We start from the raw sequence: 19,007 nt of genomic DNA, 5'->3' as shown, positions 1-19,007 counted from the left end.
ACAACAGAATAATTCATTGCAAAGAAAAAAGAGGTAGCTCCTAACCTTATTTAAGTAATAAATTAAAAGCATAAAAAAATTCATATATATGAAATTAACATTCATCTATACTACTTCTATCTAAAATCTAAAAGAGAAAACCAATGTTAAAACTTTACATACCCATTTTGCCCTTTTCAAATTACTTAATTACAATTTTGACAATGTTAAAATCACTAATCATTATTAATTGTTATTACTGGTTAAATTAATTGTTATTATCTGCCCTATCATATCCTAACGTCAAACTCCATGTTCCTTTCCCTTCTACCCTTCTCTCTAAATTATTTTCCCGATATGCCTCCTCATCTCCCTTATTTAATCATTCTCGCCTCTGTCGCTCCACCCCCCGACACCCCCCCTCCTCCTCTTCATCTCCGATCCTTATGTCTCTCAACCATTCTGTCGCTCCACCCCCCGACACCCCCCCTCCTCCTCTTCATCTCCGATCCTTATGTCTCTCAACCATTTAAGCTCCCTCATTTAATTCTTGCCTCCTCTACCGCTCCACCTCCCCGCCTCCCTAACCCACCCCCTTACAAAATCTCTCTAAGTAGTGGTTATGCTTATTATTTATATCATTATTATTATTTGCCTTTTCATATTTCTTATTCTCTGGTTAATGGTTGATTGGTTTATAACTTGTCTTCTTTTTTTGTATTTTTATTGATGATTGTTGATGTCAGGAATCTGAAGTCGGTAGGAGGAGTACAAAGCTATCAAGGTATATTTAAATTTTTTTTGTTTATCACTGTTATCTCAAGTTTTTTTAAAGATTGTTGAGAAGAGGAACTTTTAGATGGCAGTTATAATTTATTTGTTGATAATCCTGCATGTTAAACTAAATGGTGCAGTTAACAATATTTTGCTGGTTACAATGTGTTTGATCCTTTGCATTTCAGGTTCCGAGTTCTTCCGACCTGTGTTCGTTATTTCAATATGTCTCACAAATATTATGGATAAAATTACACACAAGAATCAAACTCGACTAATACTTGAAAATTGGATACTATCCTTCGAGAGGAGCAGCAATTATATGATGCTGGTAAGTTAATCAATTAGGAGATTAGAATTCTCTTCAATAACCCCTTACCATCCTTCCCTAACTTTGCCTGCTCATGCTGTACAAGAGCAAACTGTTCAGTGACTTGTTTGATTACCCTAGATATCAAGGGAGTGATGGTGGGGGGCAACATAATTTTAGTTTAGTATTAACATGGAAAATATAAAAGCTGCCACATGATAAAGTTGTGCGTTCAAAGTAAGTTAATCAATTATTAAGCACAAATAATCTGGTTTAGTATTTGTAACAAGTTTTAAGGAAAACGGAACTGAGATGTAGTATATCTCAATTTAGTATAGGTCTTCTTGATGGCCTATGGATTTTTTTGACTGATAAAAAAATGAATCATGCCAGTTGAGATGATGAAGATGAGGATTTCAAGGACATGACACTACAGCAGAATAGTATGGCAAGCCTAGAAAAGATACGAACAATCGAAAGGCCATGAAAAGTAAAAAAGATTAAAATAAAAAATGAGGAATAATAGATTGTTTAAAGTATTATGTTTAAGTCACTTAATTATGTTTATTTAAAGTATTATGTTTAGGATACTTAGGTTACGTTGATTTTACGTATCATATCTTGGATACTTAGGTTGTTTGTCATGCTAAGGTTTTTTTTTTTTTTGAGATTTTTGTTGTACGGTTTTTGATCTTTTTTAAATCAGTTGTATTCATTGTTCAATTTTTTTAGTTTTTATTTAGTTTTAATGAAGATTAAGGTAATAGAGTTTATTAAGGTGTTATGTGGTTTTACTGAAATATTGAGGTCAAAGAGTTTTAAAAAAAAGTCCAAATAGCTTACAAAACCTTCTACATGCTGTGTTTTAGGAGATTTTTGTTGTTGATTTTTATCTTTTTGTTCAATTGGTTATATTTTTTGTTAATTTATCATTTTTTGGTTGGTTTCAATGAAGATTGAAGTTAAAGAATTTATAGGTGTCTAAATCTATTTTGGGTGGGGAAATTGTGTGAGGAAACACACCGCGAAGAGGTTTTTCATGACACCATTCAACATGCCAAAGTTTTTTCTCCTTGATATTGGCATTTATAGCGTTTTCTAAACATGATGAAAATTCTTTACAAGTTAGTTTTCTTTAGCCTTTTCATAACTTCTATTTCAGTTAGAAAATATATAATGTAGTGTAGATATTTTTCATTTAATGGATCTGGGAATAAAACTGTTACTAATTTTTAGATTATGAAATAAAATATTTTTGGATGTTGTAGTCAAATGCTTAGCTCGATTCCATGTTATTATTTAGTACAATGTTGTATCATGATATCAAGTGTAACACCAATATTAATCTCTAATATTTTTTAGTAAATAAGTAAGAGAACTTGTTACCAATGTAGTATGAAAACTCAATACAATACTATATACAAGCATGAGACTCAATAAACATAAGCCTCACCGCATCTCATATGTACATAGAAGTCACTCATCCAAGGATAATAAGCTCTGTATTTAGATCAACACCCAACAGTCACAAGAATGGACGCCATAATACCAAAAAAAACACTGGGCCTAAATGCGTCTCACAGAAAATAAAAATAAAAAAACATCAAGATATTTGCTCTAAAAAAACATTGGGCGTAAATGCGTTCCACAGAACAATACGCTATCCTGCCCTATGTTGTGTCCTCAACCCTTAATGCATTGCACTTTTAGCTCAAACTTTATAGAATAAATGTATTCCTCCTAATGTTTACTTTTTTGCTAAAGAATAAACACATTGTAAGCTATCCATACAAGATACATAGCAGCAACAGCGAAGACTCTTTTAATTCAATTCATAGAGGAGCTTCCTTTCAATTTGCATCTCATCACATTTCAAAGGAATCTCCCGACCTACAAGTCTATCATATTCTTTAAATGATTATCCATACAAAGCAAATATAGCCACACTCAAAGAATATATGATTTCTTTATTCAGAATGAAAATTACATAGAGAGCATGTCATTATCAACGATCTCATATTTACATAGAGAGCATGTCATTATCAACGATCTCATATTGCTTGTGTGTCTTCACTCAACTATAAAGCTCTTAGTATGTAGGCTCTGAACCTTGGACCAGAGGCAGTAGTGAAGTATATATCGTATTAGCTGTCCTACTCTAATCTAGATCTTAATTCAGATCCTTAGTTTGACCTGTATTAAAAGTTACCATCCATGACTTCTTGTCACATGCTCCTTAGACGTGCTAGGTTATCACTCTCAACTTTGTACAAGACAAATTAACTCTTCTTTGGGTTCACTCATCTGCCAAATCTGTAATCGGGCAGTTATTTACCTTAGTATGACATAATGTTAGGAGATAATAAATTGATGATGCTAGCTTAATAAGTCAATTTGACCTATCAATAGACAACAAAGTATCCCTCAGGACATACCATCAAGCGTAACATCCGAAAACTTCCATAATCCTGTCATATTTATAATGGTTCATCAATGGTTCCTATATAATGCCTACCGGTGAAATTATAATTCCATCAATGCTATCACGGTCAGAGAGTCCTAGGGTCTGCATTTGATCAAGTGATATCTTGGATTGTAAGAGCTTCCTTTATTTCTTGAAAGTAATGGAAAATAATCTTTGAACAAACCTTTTACTATAGTGTCTGTATCCCTTGCATCGCATCTTCTTAATGGCCGGCCAACAGAACTTCCAACAAGTTTAACGTGTGAAACTTTGGAGTATATTAAATTAAAAACTAGGTGAAAATTTTGGAGTGTTAAAGTAAAAAAAAAACCACTTTAGAGATATTGTTGTTTCTTTGCCAGACTTCTATTTAACACTCTATTATTGAAATTTTTTTCCTTCTCTTCCATTTTTCTATATAGGATTTTCTGTAACCGCAACATTATACTTTATTCCAAGGTCTACTTAATTTTTAGTAGACCTTTCAGCAACAGAAAATATTACCTTTGCTTCTTGTTTCTATTTTTTAACTTCTTACTTGATTGTTGCCTACCCAGTGCATGACTAACAAGACACTAAAAAAAGAGAAAAAGGCTAGAGGATTGTTTTGATCAATAACATCACTTTTAATGTAGGTATAATATACCATGTAGATGTAAGATATGTGCTAATCTATGGAATAATGTGAGTTCCCCCAACTTCCTCCCTTCCTTCCTTCTTTTTGTGTTCAACAAACTCTTGAAGTTCATAAACGTATGTGTTGAGTGGTGTTTAAACTGTCAATTCATCATACTTTGCTTTTTTGTTTGTGTTTAAAATGCATTCGGTCAGAAGATAGCTGCTGCTTTAAGCTTCTGATTCAGTCGTTGATGAGAATTCTTCTCGCAGAAGTTCTGTATGATACTGGCACCACTGTGTATTGAATCTGAAACTATCACTAATCCAGTTTATCACTGTCCAAATTACTATAACCAGTATAAGCCCATAATTATATCTTTATGCAGCCAATTTTATCATCTACACTCTGAAAATAGAAAATATAGGTCAGATAATATTCCAACCTGTCCTGTGAGAATAAAGAATTTGAAATTGGTAGCATATGAATTGCAAGAGAGATTAAATCGTTTTCAGTAGATGGATGGGTGGCATCAAAACTATCTAAGAGGATGGACAAATTTATGCTTTACACGCTTACTGCTGGTAAAAAAGCTCTGGCGAAAGGTGAAATTACTGAAAAAGTTTTGAATGAGCTAGACAAGACAAAGTGTGGTGTTCTTATCTGGTCTACAATGAGTGGCATGAAGGTAGAATTTGAAAAATATTTTTGATCTGAAGGAAAGTTGTTATTTTCCCCTTTTATCAGCTCTTGGTCTTATATTATGTTGATGGATTAAGCTGTTACACTTTAATCTTTATTTTATACCTTTCTATAAGTTATAGTCGTGATACTCATAAAGATGAATGCTATTTTTTTATAGGTCTTCAATGATGCAATCGAAGCTTTGAGCGTCTCATACAAGAAGATGAACCCCTTTTGTGTTCCCTTTGCAAGTACAAATATGGGTTCGGCTATGCTAGCAATGGAACTGGAGAGCCAAAGCATAATCTGAAGAAACCTGCCTTTGCATACTGATCCTTCAATATTTTTTTAAGAATTTAATGTTAATTTCTAGAAACCAACCTTTGCATACAGATGCTTCAACATTTTTGAGAATTTATTGTTAATTTCATCTAAGCTCCTTCTTCTCTCCCCTTTGGATTATAGGGCTGGATGGGCCTGGACTATTCAATTTCAACTGCTTGTGCTACAAGCAACGTGTGTATCCTGAATGCAACTAACCATATCGTAAGAGGTGAAGCTGTAAGTTCCCATGTTCTCCCTCTTATATGTAGTTAGAAGAAAAGTATACTCTGTCATTATTTCTATGTACATAAGTGTGCTAATCTTGCAGGATATAATGCTTTGTGGTGGCTCTCATTATTTCTATGTACATAAGTGTGCTAATCTTGCAGGATATAATGCTTTGTGGTGGCTCTGATGCAGCAATAATACCTATTGGTATAAAGTGTGCTAATCTTGCAGGATATAATGCTTTGTGGTGGCTCTGATGCAGCAATAATACCTATTGGTATATGTTCTTTCTGCTAATAAATGTTATTCTTCCTCATTGTTTTACCTTCATGGTCTTCATTAATATTACTATTAATATTATTATGATCATAAATCATCATACACATCATCGTCTTCGTCGTTGTCCAAGATTAATTGTATGCTTGACATGTGTAGGGTTGGGAGGTTTTGTGGCATGTCGAGCACTTTCACAAAGAAACAATGATCCAATCAAAGCTTCTTAGCCGTGGGATAGTGTATGTATAGATAGACGCATGATGACAGAGTTCAAAAGTATATATATTTTTTTGTGTTTGTGCTTATAACTGTGTAGATGTGCAGTCACTTATTATCAAGATTACGATTAATTAGCACATTTATGTTAATATCTAGGTTATTCGCATGTGACAGGAACGTGATGGATTTGTTATGGGAGAAGGTTCAGGTGTACTTTTGTTGGAAGAACTCGAGCATGCTAAGGTTTTATTACAGTCAGCTACCACTAACTTGATGTGATGTGAAGCCTTTATCTAATCATGTTTTGCTAAAATATTTTCCTTTTCATGATTGTGTTTCTTCCTTTCTAAAGCAAAGAGGAGAAAATATATATGCTGAGTTTTTGGGAGGAAGTTTCACATGTGATGCTTACCATATGACAGAGCCACACCTTGAGGGTAAAAAATAATCTCTCTTTTACATTGAATATTGAATAAGTGCTGTCTGGTCTAATAAAAATATTAAAATATTAAAACAAAAAGTGAGTATTGATAATCTATTTAACCAATTGAAGGAAGGATTTAGATAGATAAGTCTTATTTGATTTGACTTACTTTGTCATCTGAATTCGATATGTGAATTGATTGATTTGATATTACTTGAGAGTTTTTCTTCCTTTTATAACAGTCATTATTTTTAATTAGGAATCAAAAGAAATTTGCTAAATTTAATACATTATACAATGAGGCATATCTGTAGGTATGATCTGGTTCATCTCATTCATAAATTTTATATTTTTAGAATTGTATGTATGCATATTTTTTAAATTTGCTTGAGAGGTTGGTACACACTGTGAAAGAGGAGAATGAAAGGTTTTTGCTAAAGCTCAGAAATCGAATGGAGCAGTAAAGATTTGATTTTGAATTGAGCTTTGTTTGTTTGTTGTTTGTTATTCTGTTTGTTTGATTATTTGAGTAATTTTTTGGTGTTTTTGGGGTTAGGATTGACAATCCAATGATTGAGGTCTGAATCAAGCATTTGAACATTGATGTAAAGGCAATTGAGGGGAATTCGAGGGATACCGACAATTACAAAATTTTTGTGAGTTATTTATTTATTTATATATTTATTTATTTATTTATTTCGGATGAAGAGGGAAAAATTCATTTTTTTCCTTCTTTCATTCAGTTGATAAATTGGTCTGGATCTATTTTTTTATTTTTTGAATTGATCAAGAGGAAAAGCTTTTTAATTGATTCTTTTAATTTTTTCCTTATCTTATTTTTGATTTTTAATGGCTCTTTGGATAATACATTGCGATTAGATCTGATTATTGGTAATACTTTCAATATTTCTCCTTTTAATTTTGATGTAGCGCTCAGAGGTTAATGGTGGGAGAATCTACCTATCAAGGTAAATTTACTTCTTAATTTCCCTTTTAGCAAACTAAAGTTCGTGATCATGTGTAGAATGTCTTCTATTACTTATTTTCAATCAGCTCATATTATGAATTTAATTTTTAAAATTTAAGTTAATCATTTAGTTTTGAATTCCTAACATAAAAGAAATCGTAATGGATGAACTATAAAAGACGTTGCTAGTGAATTTTTTGGAAGTTTTAATTGGATTTTTTTGCAGGTTGAATGCTCTTTTTCTTAATAGGTTATGATCAGATATTACGTTACCAGTGAAATGTATACAATAGTTACTTCAATATTTTATAGTTATTTATTGTTCAATATTTTAATTATTTCTCATGCTCAACAAAATAGAAAATGTAGGTCAAATAATATTTGGACGTGTCTTGTGAGAATGAAGAATTAGACATTGGTAGCATTTAAATAGTTAAGATTATCTAGACGCAAGATTGAAATTGATGATTCCAATTTGCCTATGAAATTTTGCTCATAATATCATTTTCTACAATCTGTAGGCTTACGAAATGATATCAGGTCCTGATGGGAAAATTGTAAAACCTAAAATTTCTACTTCAATAAAGAATTATTACTATGTGAGTTTAGACATTTTCATAATTCTTGTAGCGCAGTCACATTCCAGTCATGTATTATTCACAAGATTACAAAAAGATTCAGAATTAACCAAACTCCATTGGAGTGAAAGATGCTACAAATAACTAATCAGTTGTGTATCGATATTTATCTTTGTTTCCAGGAAAGATTAGACAATGTTACCTGCACCATTATCATGGTCCACGTGCCAGCATACAGTGCTATGATTAACTAGGCATCTAGGTCCTATGCATTTCCCTCTCGTACAAATTTCTAACTGTTTTATTTAATAGCTTACATGTGTACTATCTTGAGCGAGATCGTTGTGTGTGTTCCATTGGTATACTTATAATTTAGAACATAATTATGATGTTTTGCATATTGCGTTGTTTTCAGAGGTACTACCATCCTAACTGCAAGCATTTCACCCTCTGATACTGCATTTTCATTGACGCGATATCTTAAAGATCCATATATGGTGGGTGTCCATTGATGAGGATGAAGGTGACGACACATGATAATTGTTCTTGTATTACAACCTGTACATTCTGGTATGCAGGTGCTAATGATGGGTTTTTTTTCTTCGATCCACTTTTTCAAATTCATGAATGGCTATAGGCTATAAACCTCCTATCAACTTTTACCAAAAATTCACTATGGGATGCATGTGAAGACTCAAGTTTTGGCAAAATTTTCCCATGATCTTATGCTAGCAAAGACTCTATATTTTATCTCTATTTACAATTTTTTGTATGTGATTCATGTTGTTTCTGAAAGTCTCTAACATATGGTATTGAAGTGTATTACATGCATAATTGGAGGTAGCAAAATACAGTTAAATTTCATGTTGTATATGAAAGTAATGTTAAAAGATGGAAGAATGCTCCTAATTTTGTTGAAGTCCTAAGATGGTTATACTATTCTGCATAGCGATGTTCACTTTTTCCATTTGGATTTAGTTTTCAATCTACATATGAAATTTTGCTCATAAAATCAAATTCTACAATCTATAGTCTTACCGAATGATATCAGGTCCTGATGGAAAAATTGTGAAGCTTGAAATTTCTATGCACATGAAAACTTATTTAGTGGATGATTGTTTAAAACTACAAGCAATGTGCAGTTATCATATGTTCTATGTGAATAATGCATTTAATAAATAATTGTAAAATTAGTGAGTGAAAAATAATTTTGCCTTCAAATATTTAAACTCTTGTAGTTTCTTAATATGCATCACGTGCAATGCACGTATAGCATACTAGTTCTTATTAAAATAGGAAAAAAAATCAAAGTATGTATTGTCAGAAGTTTGTGTTGAATATAAGAAATATATTTAACTTCTTTGTGAATTTAGATGAGAAGACAAAATAGAATGAGCCCAAGAAAAGATAGCATGCTCCAGTCTCATATCAAAATCGATATAGACGATGAAGACACTACTACTCTAGAATTGGCTAGGAAAAATATAAAGATGAAGAACGATTGATCTCGACTCAATAAAAAATAAAATAGAAGTAACAAAAGATAATGTTTTGTGAATTGTTATAGAATAGTTTTATTTTTTAGTAAAATTAGGAATCTTTAGAATGGATTTTCATAAACTATTTTTAGTGCTTTCATATGCATATGTGTATGTTTTTATCATATAAAAGTGTACTAGAGTTAGCATTAATCTCCAGTTTATAATTTTTTATTAACCATTTTCTGTCATTTTAGCCTACTTTAAATCAATCATTTTGGCTCGTTGGCTTTATTTTTATCTTCCTTTTATGATGTTATTTTTTCAAGTGTTTTCACTTTCATAACACTATACTTCCTCAGGTCAAGCTCGGTTTCATGCTGATCCAAATGAAATGAAATTTTAAATTGGCTTTAGATTATATTTATCTCATGACAATTCAACTATCAACAAAAAAATTTAAACTGGGTGTAGCCTATTCAAACAATCATTAAATAAATAAATAATCAAAGTGTAAGCGGCTCCAGTCTCATATCAAAATCGATATAGACGATGAAGACACTACTACTCTAGAATTGGCTAGGAAAAATATAAAGATGAAGAACGATTGATCTCGACTCAATAAAAAATAAAATAGAAGTAACAAAAGATAATGTTTTGTGAATTGTTGTAGAATAGTTTTATTTTTTAGTAAAATTAGGAATCTTTAGAATGGATTTTCATAAACTATTTTTAGTGCTTTCATATGCATATGTGTATGTTTTTATCATATAAAAGTGTACTAGAGTTAGCATTAATCTCCAGTTTATAATTTTTTATTAACCATTTTCTGTCATTTTAGCCTACTTTAAATCAATCATTTTGGCTCGTTGGCTTTATTTTTATCTTCCTTTTATGATGTTATTTTTTCAAGTGTTTTCACTTTCATAACACTATACTTCCTCAGGTCAAGCTCGGTTTCATGCTGATCCAAATGAAATGAAATTTTAAATTGGCTTTAGATTATATTTATCTCATGACAATTCAACTATCAACAAAAAAATTTAAACTGGGTGTAGCCTATTCAAACAATCATTAAATAAATAAATAATCAAAGTGTAAGCGAGGAACAAATTTTAGTAAGAAAATAAATCAAAAGTACTTAATCAAAGTGAGCAAAAACTATCAAAGAGTAACTGAGGAACAAATTTTAGTAAGAAAATAAACCCAAAATGCCTAATCACAGTATTTAGCCACGTGCATTGTACGTGTATAAAATCTAGTATCACTAAAAAAATCGAGCAGAAGAAATTTTGCGGAGTAGGGCGTTGCTAGTTTGGATTGAGAAATTTATACTAATACCAATCCAACAAATTCTAAAATAGAATCCAAAGGGTGAAATTGGATTGGTTTGTCAATTTGATTGGTCTAAATGGGGTCAACTTGGGGAAGAAAAAAAAAACTCTTAAGTTTGGGATTTTCTCAAATAACCCCCTTGATTTTCACAATGTCACAAAACCCTCTTAAAATTCGGGGCTCTCAGCAAACCTAAAAACTTTTAACATTTTCCAAACCCCTCAATGACATTAACTGCAATTTTCACATAGGTGGGTAAAATATTGAGCGGGATATTTCCTCCTCTAAAGATTGTGTTTAATGCCCTTAGGGGTTTTTTATTTGTATAAACGCAAAAAAGTTTAAGGGGGTTTTCTGACGAGCCCAAAACTTAGTCGGGGATTCTGTGACTTTTTAGTAGTTCATAAGGTTATCTAATGAACGCTCAAACCTAAGGAGGGGTCTTGTGAAATTCATCCTAAAATGTTTGTAGCTATGGTTGCGATCGGGTTCAACTTCAATTCAACCCACCCGCTTCATTAAATCCCCAATCCTCTCCTTGTTCCCTCTCGCCCCCGAAAAGCCCAAAACCCTAAAAATCCCTCCTTTTTCTTCCAAACGAGGAAAAAAAAATTAAGATCTCAGACTACAAACAATGCTGTACATCATAGGCTTGGGCCTCGGCGATGAGAAAGACATAACATTGAGAGGCCTCGAAGCAGTCCGCAGCTGCGACAAGGTCTACGTCGAGGCCTACACCTCCCTCCTCTCCTTCGGCCTCTCCGACGACGGACTCTCGAGGCTCCAGGATCTCTACGGCAAGCCAATCTCCGTCGCGGATCGAGAGACGGTCGAGGAGAAGGCTGAAGAGATCCTGTCTCATGCGTCGGGCTCCGACGTCGCGTTCTTGGTCGTCGGCGATCCCTTTGGGTAAAGAAAACTTCTGCTTTCTTGGAATTTATGTTGATGGTCTTCTTGCTATGGAAATGAACCGAGTACTGAATTTTGATGTTTCCCAATTTGGTGACATTTTGCATTTGAATACTTTTTTCCCACATATGATGCGTGATTAAAAACATGTTAATATATTTGAAATTTTTGATTCTGGATATATAATATAAAAGCTACAAATCTTTCAATTTGGAAATTCAAGTTTTTATTAATTTTGGATGTATATTGTATATAAAAATCGGATGCTACAGATTGTAGTTCGGTTCAACTCTAATTAAATTTATGTTAAATTCCATGAAACTATCAGGTTTTGTACGGAACGGTCATAAACTGTTTAAAAAATTGTTTAGTGGTTTTATTATCATAGTCTGCCTCGAATAAGTTCAACAAGAAGATATCAAACCTCCGCTGATATCAAGTCAAAGGAAATTGCAATATTTGTTGGTCATGTATCTCATATGAGCAACCCCTCAATACAAGGTCAGATAATTTGATAATGACATTTGGCCAGCATAGTTGTTTAATTCAATAGATTAAAACTTGTGTTGTTTAGTATTGTTAGCCCTTATGGTTCAACTCAAAAGATTCAGTACGCTTTATCTAATACGGGCAATTAGGCCACCTGAGGAGGTCCCCAGTAGAAATATAAATCATTTGAGGGTTGTAGTAATATGTGATAAATAACTTAGGTCCTTGAAACTCAATGCTAAGATGTCATGTGAGGCAGCCACCATACCCGTTAGTTTAAGCTTGTAGGTTGCGGGCCAATGTATAACAAGCAAATCTCAGCACTCAATTTACATGAGAAATCAAAATTAAAAATGGCTTTTCAAGGTCTTATAACTCCTTCTTTAGTGTCACATGTGGAAAAAATATATATATATGCACATTTGTAGCGAAGACAAGAAGAGCCTTCTATTGATACTTAATATATCTTATTTGTTTCTTCTAATTTTTTTTGAGGTGGAAATCTTCTTAGGGAACAATTTCCGACTGTGAAATCCGATCTCAAAGCAATAATTGTTTATTCATACATCTCATCTCATTTACTATGTGCTTTTTTTCCTCTAGTTTCTTAATGGTATACGAGTCACTTAAATTATTTTTTTTCCCTTACTGTTCTGATACCCACTTCCTAATGTGGAGCACAGAGCAACAACGCATACTGATCTTGTTGTCCGGGCCAAAAAACTAGGGGTGAAAGTTGAGGTGATACACAATGCATCTGTGATGAATGCTATAGGTATTTGTGGGTTGCAACTTTACCATTACGGCGAGACTGTTTCTATACCTTTCTTCACAGAGACATGGAGACCTGACAGTTTCTATGAAAAGATTCAAAGAAATCGTCAACTTGGATTGCATACTCTTTGCTTGTTAGGTAGGTGTATATTTATTTGTCTTTTGTGTAAACTGACAAGCTTTCTGCAGGTTATTAGCTAGTCCACTGTTTCTGTTTTATAGAAAAAGTTCTATCAATTTGGATTTTTTGTTGCTGTTGTATATACCTTAATGTGCCTTCTTATACCCTAAAAGCCTGGCGTATATAGGATGTTATGCAACAAACCACATTACTGTGTAACTCTTTTAGATTGATGAACAGTTTGTTTTGCTATTACATGATAATTGAGTTTGCTAGTTAACTGACATGTTGATGAATCAACTGTAAATAATTTTTCAACGCTGTCAGTTTGCAGAGTATAAGTACAGTTTTTAGCTATCATAAAATGAAAACTGAGCGCAGCTTGAGTCATAGAATTAGGAAAATGGTTTGTTTTATGATGTTCTCTTAATTTCCCATTTCCTCTCTGAGTGGTAATGAATGCACTACACGTGATGATTTAATTTTACACTTCTAACATTTACTTAGATGTTTGTTAAGTCGTTAACCCTGGAGCCTTTCTTCTATGCTATTAACTCCTGATTCATAGGAAAGATGATATTGTAAAGAAAATTGAATATGCTTCCTAAGTTCCTATGTTCATTGTTTCTTGTGGAGATAAAAACAATTTGCCTCATTTATATTTTCAGATGCAAGTTCACTATATTATGGGTATTGCACTGTAGTTCAGTCAAAAATCGTATTTCTTTTCTAGACAGTTTCATATTTGGATTCTGTGCTTGTTTATTGGTTACTGACTTACTGTACATTGTAGTGATGTAAATGTAAATGTGGAACAAAATGTCTAGATGCGTTTAAGTTTAGAGGACTCTGATATTGTTTAATTGGTCATAATGCGAAGGGAAAGTCTCCTTTCACGGGATTGTATAAATTAAGAAAATATGAGTATTAAGTTTGTCTCTGTTTTCTCTGCTATATCCTTATCATGCCACCTTCTATCAAGTTTGGACCTTTAGCAGATTCAAACTCAACAAAAATGCCTTCAGGATTCCTCTTCTCGTTTGGAGTTTGGGGTTAGATTCTGATCCTCAAGCTTCTATCTGACAGTCCTATATCTGTTGTTCATATGAAACAGTACTTCTGTGTCTATACATGCGTCTATGATGGGATTTATATCTAATTAACCTGGTAGTTGAACAAAGAGAAACACAATCCATCAAGTTTTGTGATTGAACGGGTCAATGTGCTAAAGTGCTATATAAAGAGGATTCCATGCTAATGTGAATAGATCTTTGGAATTTGATTAATGAAATATTGTACTTAGAAATTGCTTTGAAAATATTTTTTATTTACATACGTGGTCCTTAAAAGAACGTTCTGAAATTGCAGATATACGCGTGAAGGAACCCTCATTGGAATCATTATGCCGGTAAGTTCCTAAAAAGCTGTCATTTGTAATTTTTAAATGAAAACTAAGTTGTAAGACTTTGGCGGGGAATTATTATTGAATTCGAACTCGATTGGGAAATTTTTAACCTCAACCGACAAATTATCTTTTGAACGCACACGAAGAGTTGATTTAGAAAGTCAAGCAAAATATTTGAAATTTATATTCGATGTAATTACAACTGATCCAAACGATCTAACAACAATTAAAAAGAAATCTATTGGAATGGAAGAAATCAGTAAAAGGGTTTTTCGGTGGTCATACAAATTGACAGACGATTGGAAGAAGAAGAAGAAGAAAATGAAGAAGAATCGAAGGAAGATCCTAAAATTCGTTCAAGAAAAGGCAAACGCATGGTAATGTATACTGCAATCAGAATCAGAGTACTAATTCCAGTGCTAGTAATAATAGTACTAGTAATAATAGCACTAGTGATGAAGAAGAGGAAGTGGCTTTGATATGTTACAACAATCAGATTTTTGCTGGGGTATGATCAAAGGATCCATGCATTCTCAAAGACGTTAAACAGTTACTTGGGAAATGTTTCAAGCAAATGTGCATTCTCCATTTTCTTTGGATCGAATAGACAAAACATTTTTTTTTGTTTTTTGATCTCTGAAACGATTAATCTCATTTTTAGGAATTGGGTAGGGGGAAATCCAAAATTTAAATTTTTTATTTTGAGGAGGAGACAAAAGAAAAGGAGGGAAAAAACGAAGAAAAAGAAGAGGAAAATGATCGAATAGCAATATGAAAAGCTTTCTTATTATTATACATAAGTATATACATATAAATACACTTATATATAATATAATCAAGTACATATATCATTTACTAACACCAGTACTTGAATATATTCAAGTAAGAGTAATAACTGTTATTACTTTTGAATTTCAGTGGAAAGAAGTGTTATGAGCCACCAAAATACATGACGATCAACACTGCTATAAATCAGCTCTTGGAGGTTGAGGAAAAGCATGGGCAATGTGGTGTGTTTATAATCCCCCCCATCTTTGACGACATGTATTTATTTGTTAATTACTAGTTTCTTTCTTGATTAACTGATATATTTTCTCTTCTATGAAAATGAAAATCCTTATGTAAACTGCTTCACCTTTGATGATTGCTTTCAAGGTTTAAAAGTTGATGAATGGTCATGCTCTCTGATCTTCATAGTTACTAGCAATGTAGCATGTGGCTAATGTTATACTGGCAGTTTAGTTACTTTAGCCACTAGAAAAAGGGCTTATGCTTGCCTATGTCATCAATGAGTTTACTTGTTGATCACAGGATTAGAAGTTTCATAACATGATAACTAAGCCTTCAAACTATTTACATCTTTCAGCATTTTCCTTTTTCTGAAGGACTTCTTTTCTTGTATTTAACTACTCTGAGGTTTTTCTTTTTGCTACATGCATGATGCATCTATCAGTGACTTACTAGTATCCTTGAACTTTGCCTTCCTCATGCTATTGGAGATTGTTTGCATTTTGTTTCTTGACCACCGCCTCCATTGTTGTTCCCTGGTGTTCCTCTACTCCTTTCTCCTTTTGTTTTAAAAGGAAAACCCCAATAGTGAACCACCAATGTAAGAGAATTCTATTGATGTAAAAACGCAATAAGGTTAGATAATGTGGGACAGATGTTCCATGTGGGTAGAAATAACATGAGGATGACATCTGAAATCAGTGTCCACATGCAATTGCTGTTTCACCTTTTTTGGCGCAAGTAGGCAATGAGTGGGATGCAACTGAAAATGAAATCACTAATTCTCTGTTTTGTTGTTTTTGTTATGGAATATCTGCTTATTCCAGATGAGCCCCAAAAATGATAGGTAGTGGTCATTGTGATGATTGTTAAACCATGTCAGATTGAGACCAGTGTCTGAACTTGAAGCAGTCAAATTAATTGAGGATATTTCTGGGGGAAAAAACAATTCGTAGGCCGCTAGTGACAGTGCTGAGATTCCTCCTCTGTGAGAAGCTTATCTTCAAAGGGCATTCGTTCATGGATCTTCATTTTTATGGTGCCGCTGCTAACCAAATAGTTTGAGGAGGGGTGTGGCTCTGTCCTCTTGAAATCATGTGTCTGGATAATTTGAATGGAAGGCAACACTGGGACATAGATAAGTTGTTTTCAGTCTGTTGTGTTAGGAGGAAGAAATTATCTCATGCAGCAAGCAGCTAATCCATCTCAGTTATTCTAGAGTCATCGATGTTACTTTTGAATTAGCTATTCTTAATCATGTAGTCATTGATCCAAACTGTCTGGAATATGTAGCTTCTTCATCTCATCAATCTCATCTCGTGAATCTGAAAGGGGCCACACGCATATTCGACGGTCCGATTTAGAATTTAATTTAGTTAATATTTTGGGAAAAACTACCACTGTCAGAAAAATAAACAACAAAAAGCGTGCCATAATTGCAAATTGAAAATACTTTTACCATTATTGATCCTTGAATTTGACTCCTGCATAAAATTGTACATTAAGGCACTCATATTCCTTCATTTAAAAACTGAACCTAAAGTGTATCATGTTCCCTAGCAGTGATTTTAAAGGCGCATCCAGGCGCGCGCCTCAGGCGCGAGGCGCTTCGGCGCAATGGCATAGCGCCCCGCAGTAGGTGCGGGGCGCTACACTTGCATCGGGCGCGCGCCTGGGGAGCGCCCCGCATCGCCTGCCGCCTTCGACGATGCGCACGCCTGAAGAAAAGGGGCCGGCGAGCGGCGACGGCGAGCAGGTGCGTTCTTCTTCTCCTTTCTCTTTTTTTTATTTTGTTTTCTTTTTTTTTTCTCTTCAGCGATGTTTTTTATCCTTCTTTTCTTTTTTTTCTTTTCCTTTTGTCTTTCTCTTCGGCTTTTTTTTTCTGATCCTTATCTCTTCAGCGAGTAGCACTGTTCTTTTTTATTTTCGTTTTGTATTTCCCTTCGGCGATGTTTTTATTTTTTCACCCTTTTCTCTTCAGTTTTTATTTTTTCACCCTTCTCTCTTCAGCGATGTTTTTTTAACACTTGGTTTTGCTGATATTCCCTGTTTCTGTTGCTCTGTTCTTAATTTCGTTGTCTTCTCTTTTTTCTTTGTCTTCTTCTCCTTTTTCCCACTTTTTTCCAGTTTTTTTCAGTTTTCTTTTTGTTTTCCGGTTTTCTTTTTTTCTTCTTTTTTTTCCAGTTTTTTTTCCAGTTTTCTTTTTTTCTTCTTTTTTTTCCAGTTTTCTTTTTTTCCCACTTTTTTGTTGCGGTTATTTTCTGCTTCCGTTCACTATTTTGATTAATAATAGGCTAATGATTACTTGATGTTTGATCACTTGATTAATAATAGGCTAATTTATTAATAATAGGCTAATGATTAATAAGGAGAGATTTATCTTATTTTAAATGGGCATATGAATGTTGAAATGTGCAGACTGCAGAGTTATGAAGTTATGAAATTGCTACTATTTGCTTCTTATTAATACATATCAGTAATAATTATTAAAAATGTGTTTTGCGCCTCGCTTCGCTCGGGCGCGTGCATCGCATTGCGCCTTGCGCATGTACGCGTAAACTGACTTTGCGCCCCGCATTGCGCCTCGCGCATTAAAAACACTGTTCCCTAGCGTACCAAGAAGCCTACTCCCTCGTGCCCGATTCCGTAGAATGCTCCTGTTACCCGTTCCGTGAACCGGAACGAACCAGATTCCATGCAACTATGGGCCAGACACTTCTCTTTAGGGGGATATCAGTCAGGTGTGTATTTTCCAGGTTTTGTAGACAATTTGCTGTCACAAGATACATACATGTACCTGCTTTACGAAAGCTTCATCTGTAAAATTTTGAAAACAGAGGACTGAGGTAAACCTAATGGTTTCATAAGGAGATTCCAAAATCTTGAGGTGTCTGTTATTATCAGTCATCAGTCAAGCTTGCAAGTAAGTTTGAAGATAACATTTATCCATTACCACTTTGAAAGATGGACTTCGCTAAAATATTTTTGGTTGAAGGCTCTTAAACCACCTGCTTATTGGGTTTTGTATGGCTTTTTTAGTTTTCTCACAAAAGGTGGTTATAGTATGGAGATATCCAGCTTCCATTTAGGATAGTAGATATTAGCCTGAGAGTACTTTGCTGTTAAATAAGGATCTGTTTCTTGTGGGGTATAAATATAATAATTAGTTGGAGGCAAGTCGCTATTGTCATCAAGGACAAGGAGCACAACAGGCAGATTTCAACTCCATAAGTTAGCCATGGGTAAGAGAATCCAGATACAGGCTAAGTCCAGGAAAAGCTTTAAATTTGTATCAGTTGAGAGAATATCAGAATGCTTTGTTCTTTTTTCCTTCGAAATTATTTGATTAAATCCATATTTACTTCAAGTGCAACAAAGATTCTTCGAAATAATCTCAACTAGCATAGTGGAAATATTCTCCTTCAGCACATTGCCATGCTTTTGGCCTTCAACACATAATAAATTTTGGCTAAAATCATGATTTTATGCTAATTGCTAAGAGTGTGTTTGGTAACCAAAGTGTTTCTTTTTGTAGTGTTTTTTAAAAAACACCATACCATGGTGTTTATTTTTCAAACGTGTTTTCAAAACACCATTTATAGTTATTATTTATATAGCGACGGCGGCGGTGGCGGTGGCGACGGC

At 33.7% G+C, this 19,007-nt stretch overlaps 1 protein-coding gene and 1 pseudogene across 1 annotated transcript in view; both read left to right on the top strand.

Moving 5' to 3' along the window:
* Window positions 447–8,762, top strand: LOC109838811 (annotated as a pseudogene).
* LOC109838810 (probable diphthine methyl ester synthase) overlaps window positions 11,174–19,007 on the top strand; it is a 13,950-nt gene continuing 6,116 nt past the window's right edge. The window contains exons 1-4 of the mRNA XM_020407233.1: window positions 11,174–11,565; window positions 12,738–12,967; window positions 14,318–14,357; window positions 15,273–15,364. Coding sequence (XP_020262822.1) covers window positions 11,291–11,565; window positions 12,738–12,967; window positions 14,318–14,357; window positions 15,273–15,364 — 637 coding nt within the window. The 5' untranslated portion in view covers window positions 11,174–11,290. The remainder of the gene's footprint in view (window positions 11,566–12,737; window positions 12,968–14,317; window positions 14,358–15,272; window positions 15,365–19,007) is intronic.

Source organism: Asparagus officinalis, chromosome 4 (assembly GCF_001876935.1).
Source record: "Asparagus officinalis chromosome 4, Aspof.V1, whole genome shotgun sequence".
Classification (NCBI taxonomy): Eukaryota; Viridiplantae; Streptophyta; class Magnoliopsida; order Asparagales; family Asparagaceae; genus Asparagus; species Asparagus officinalis.
Note: the sequence above shows the minus strand (reverse complement) of the source record. Positions and strands in the feature narration are given on the sequence as shown.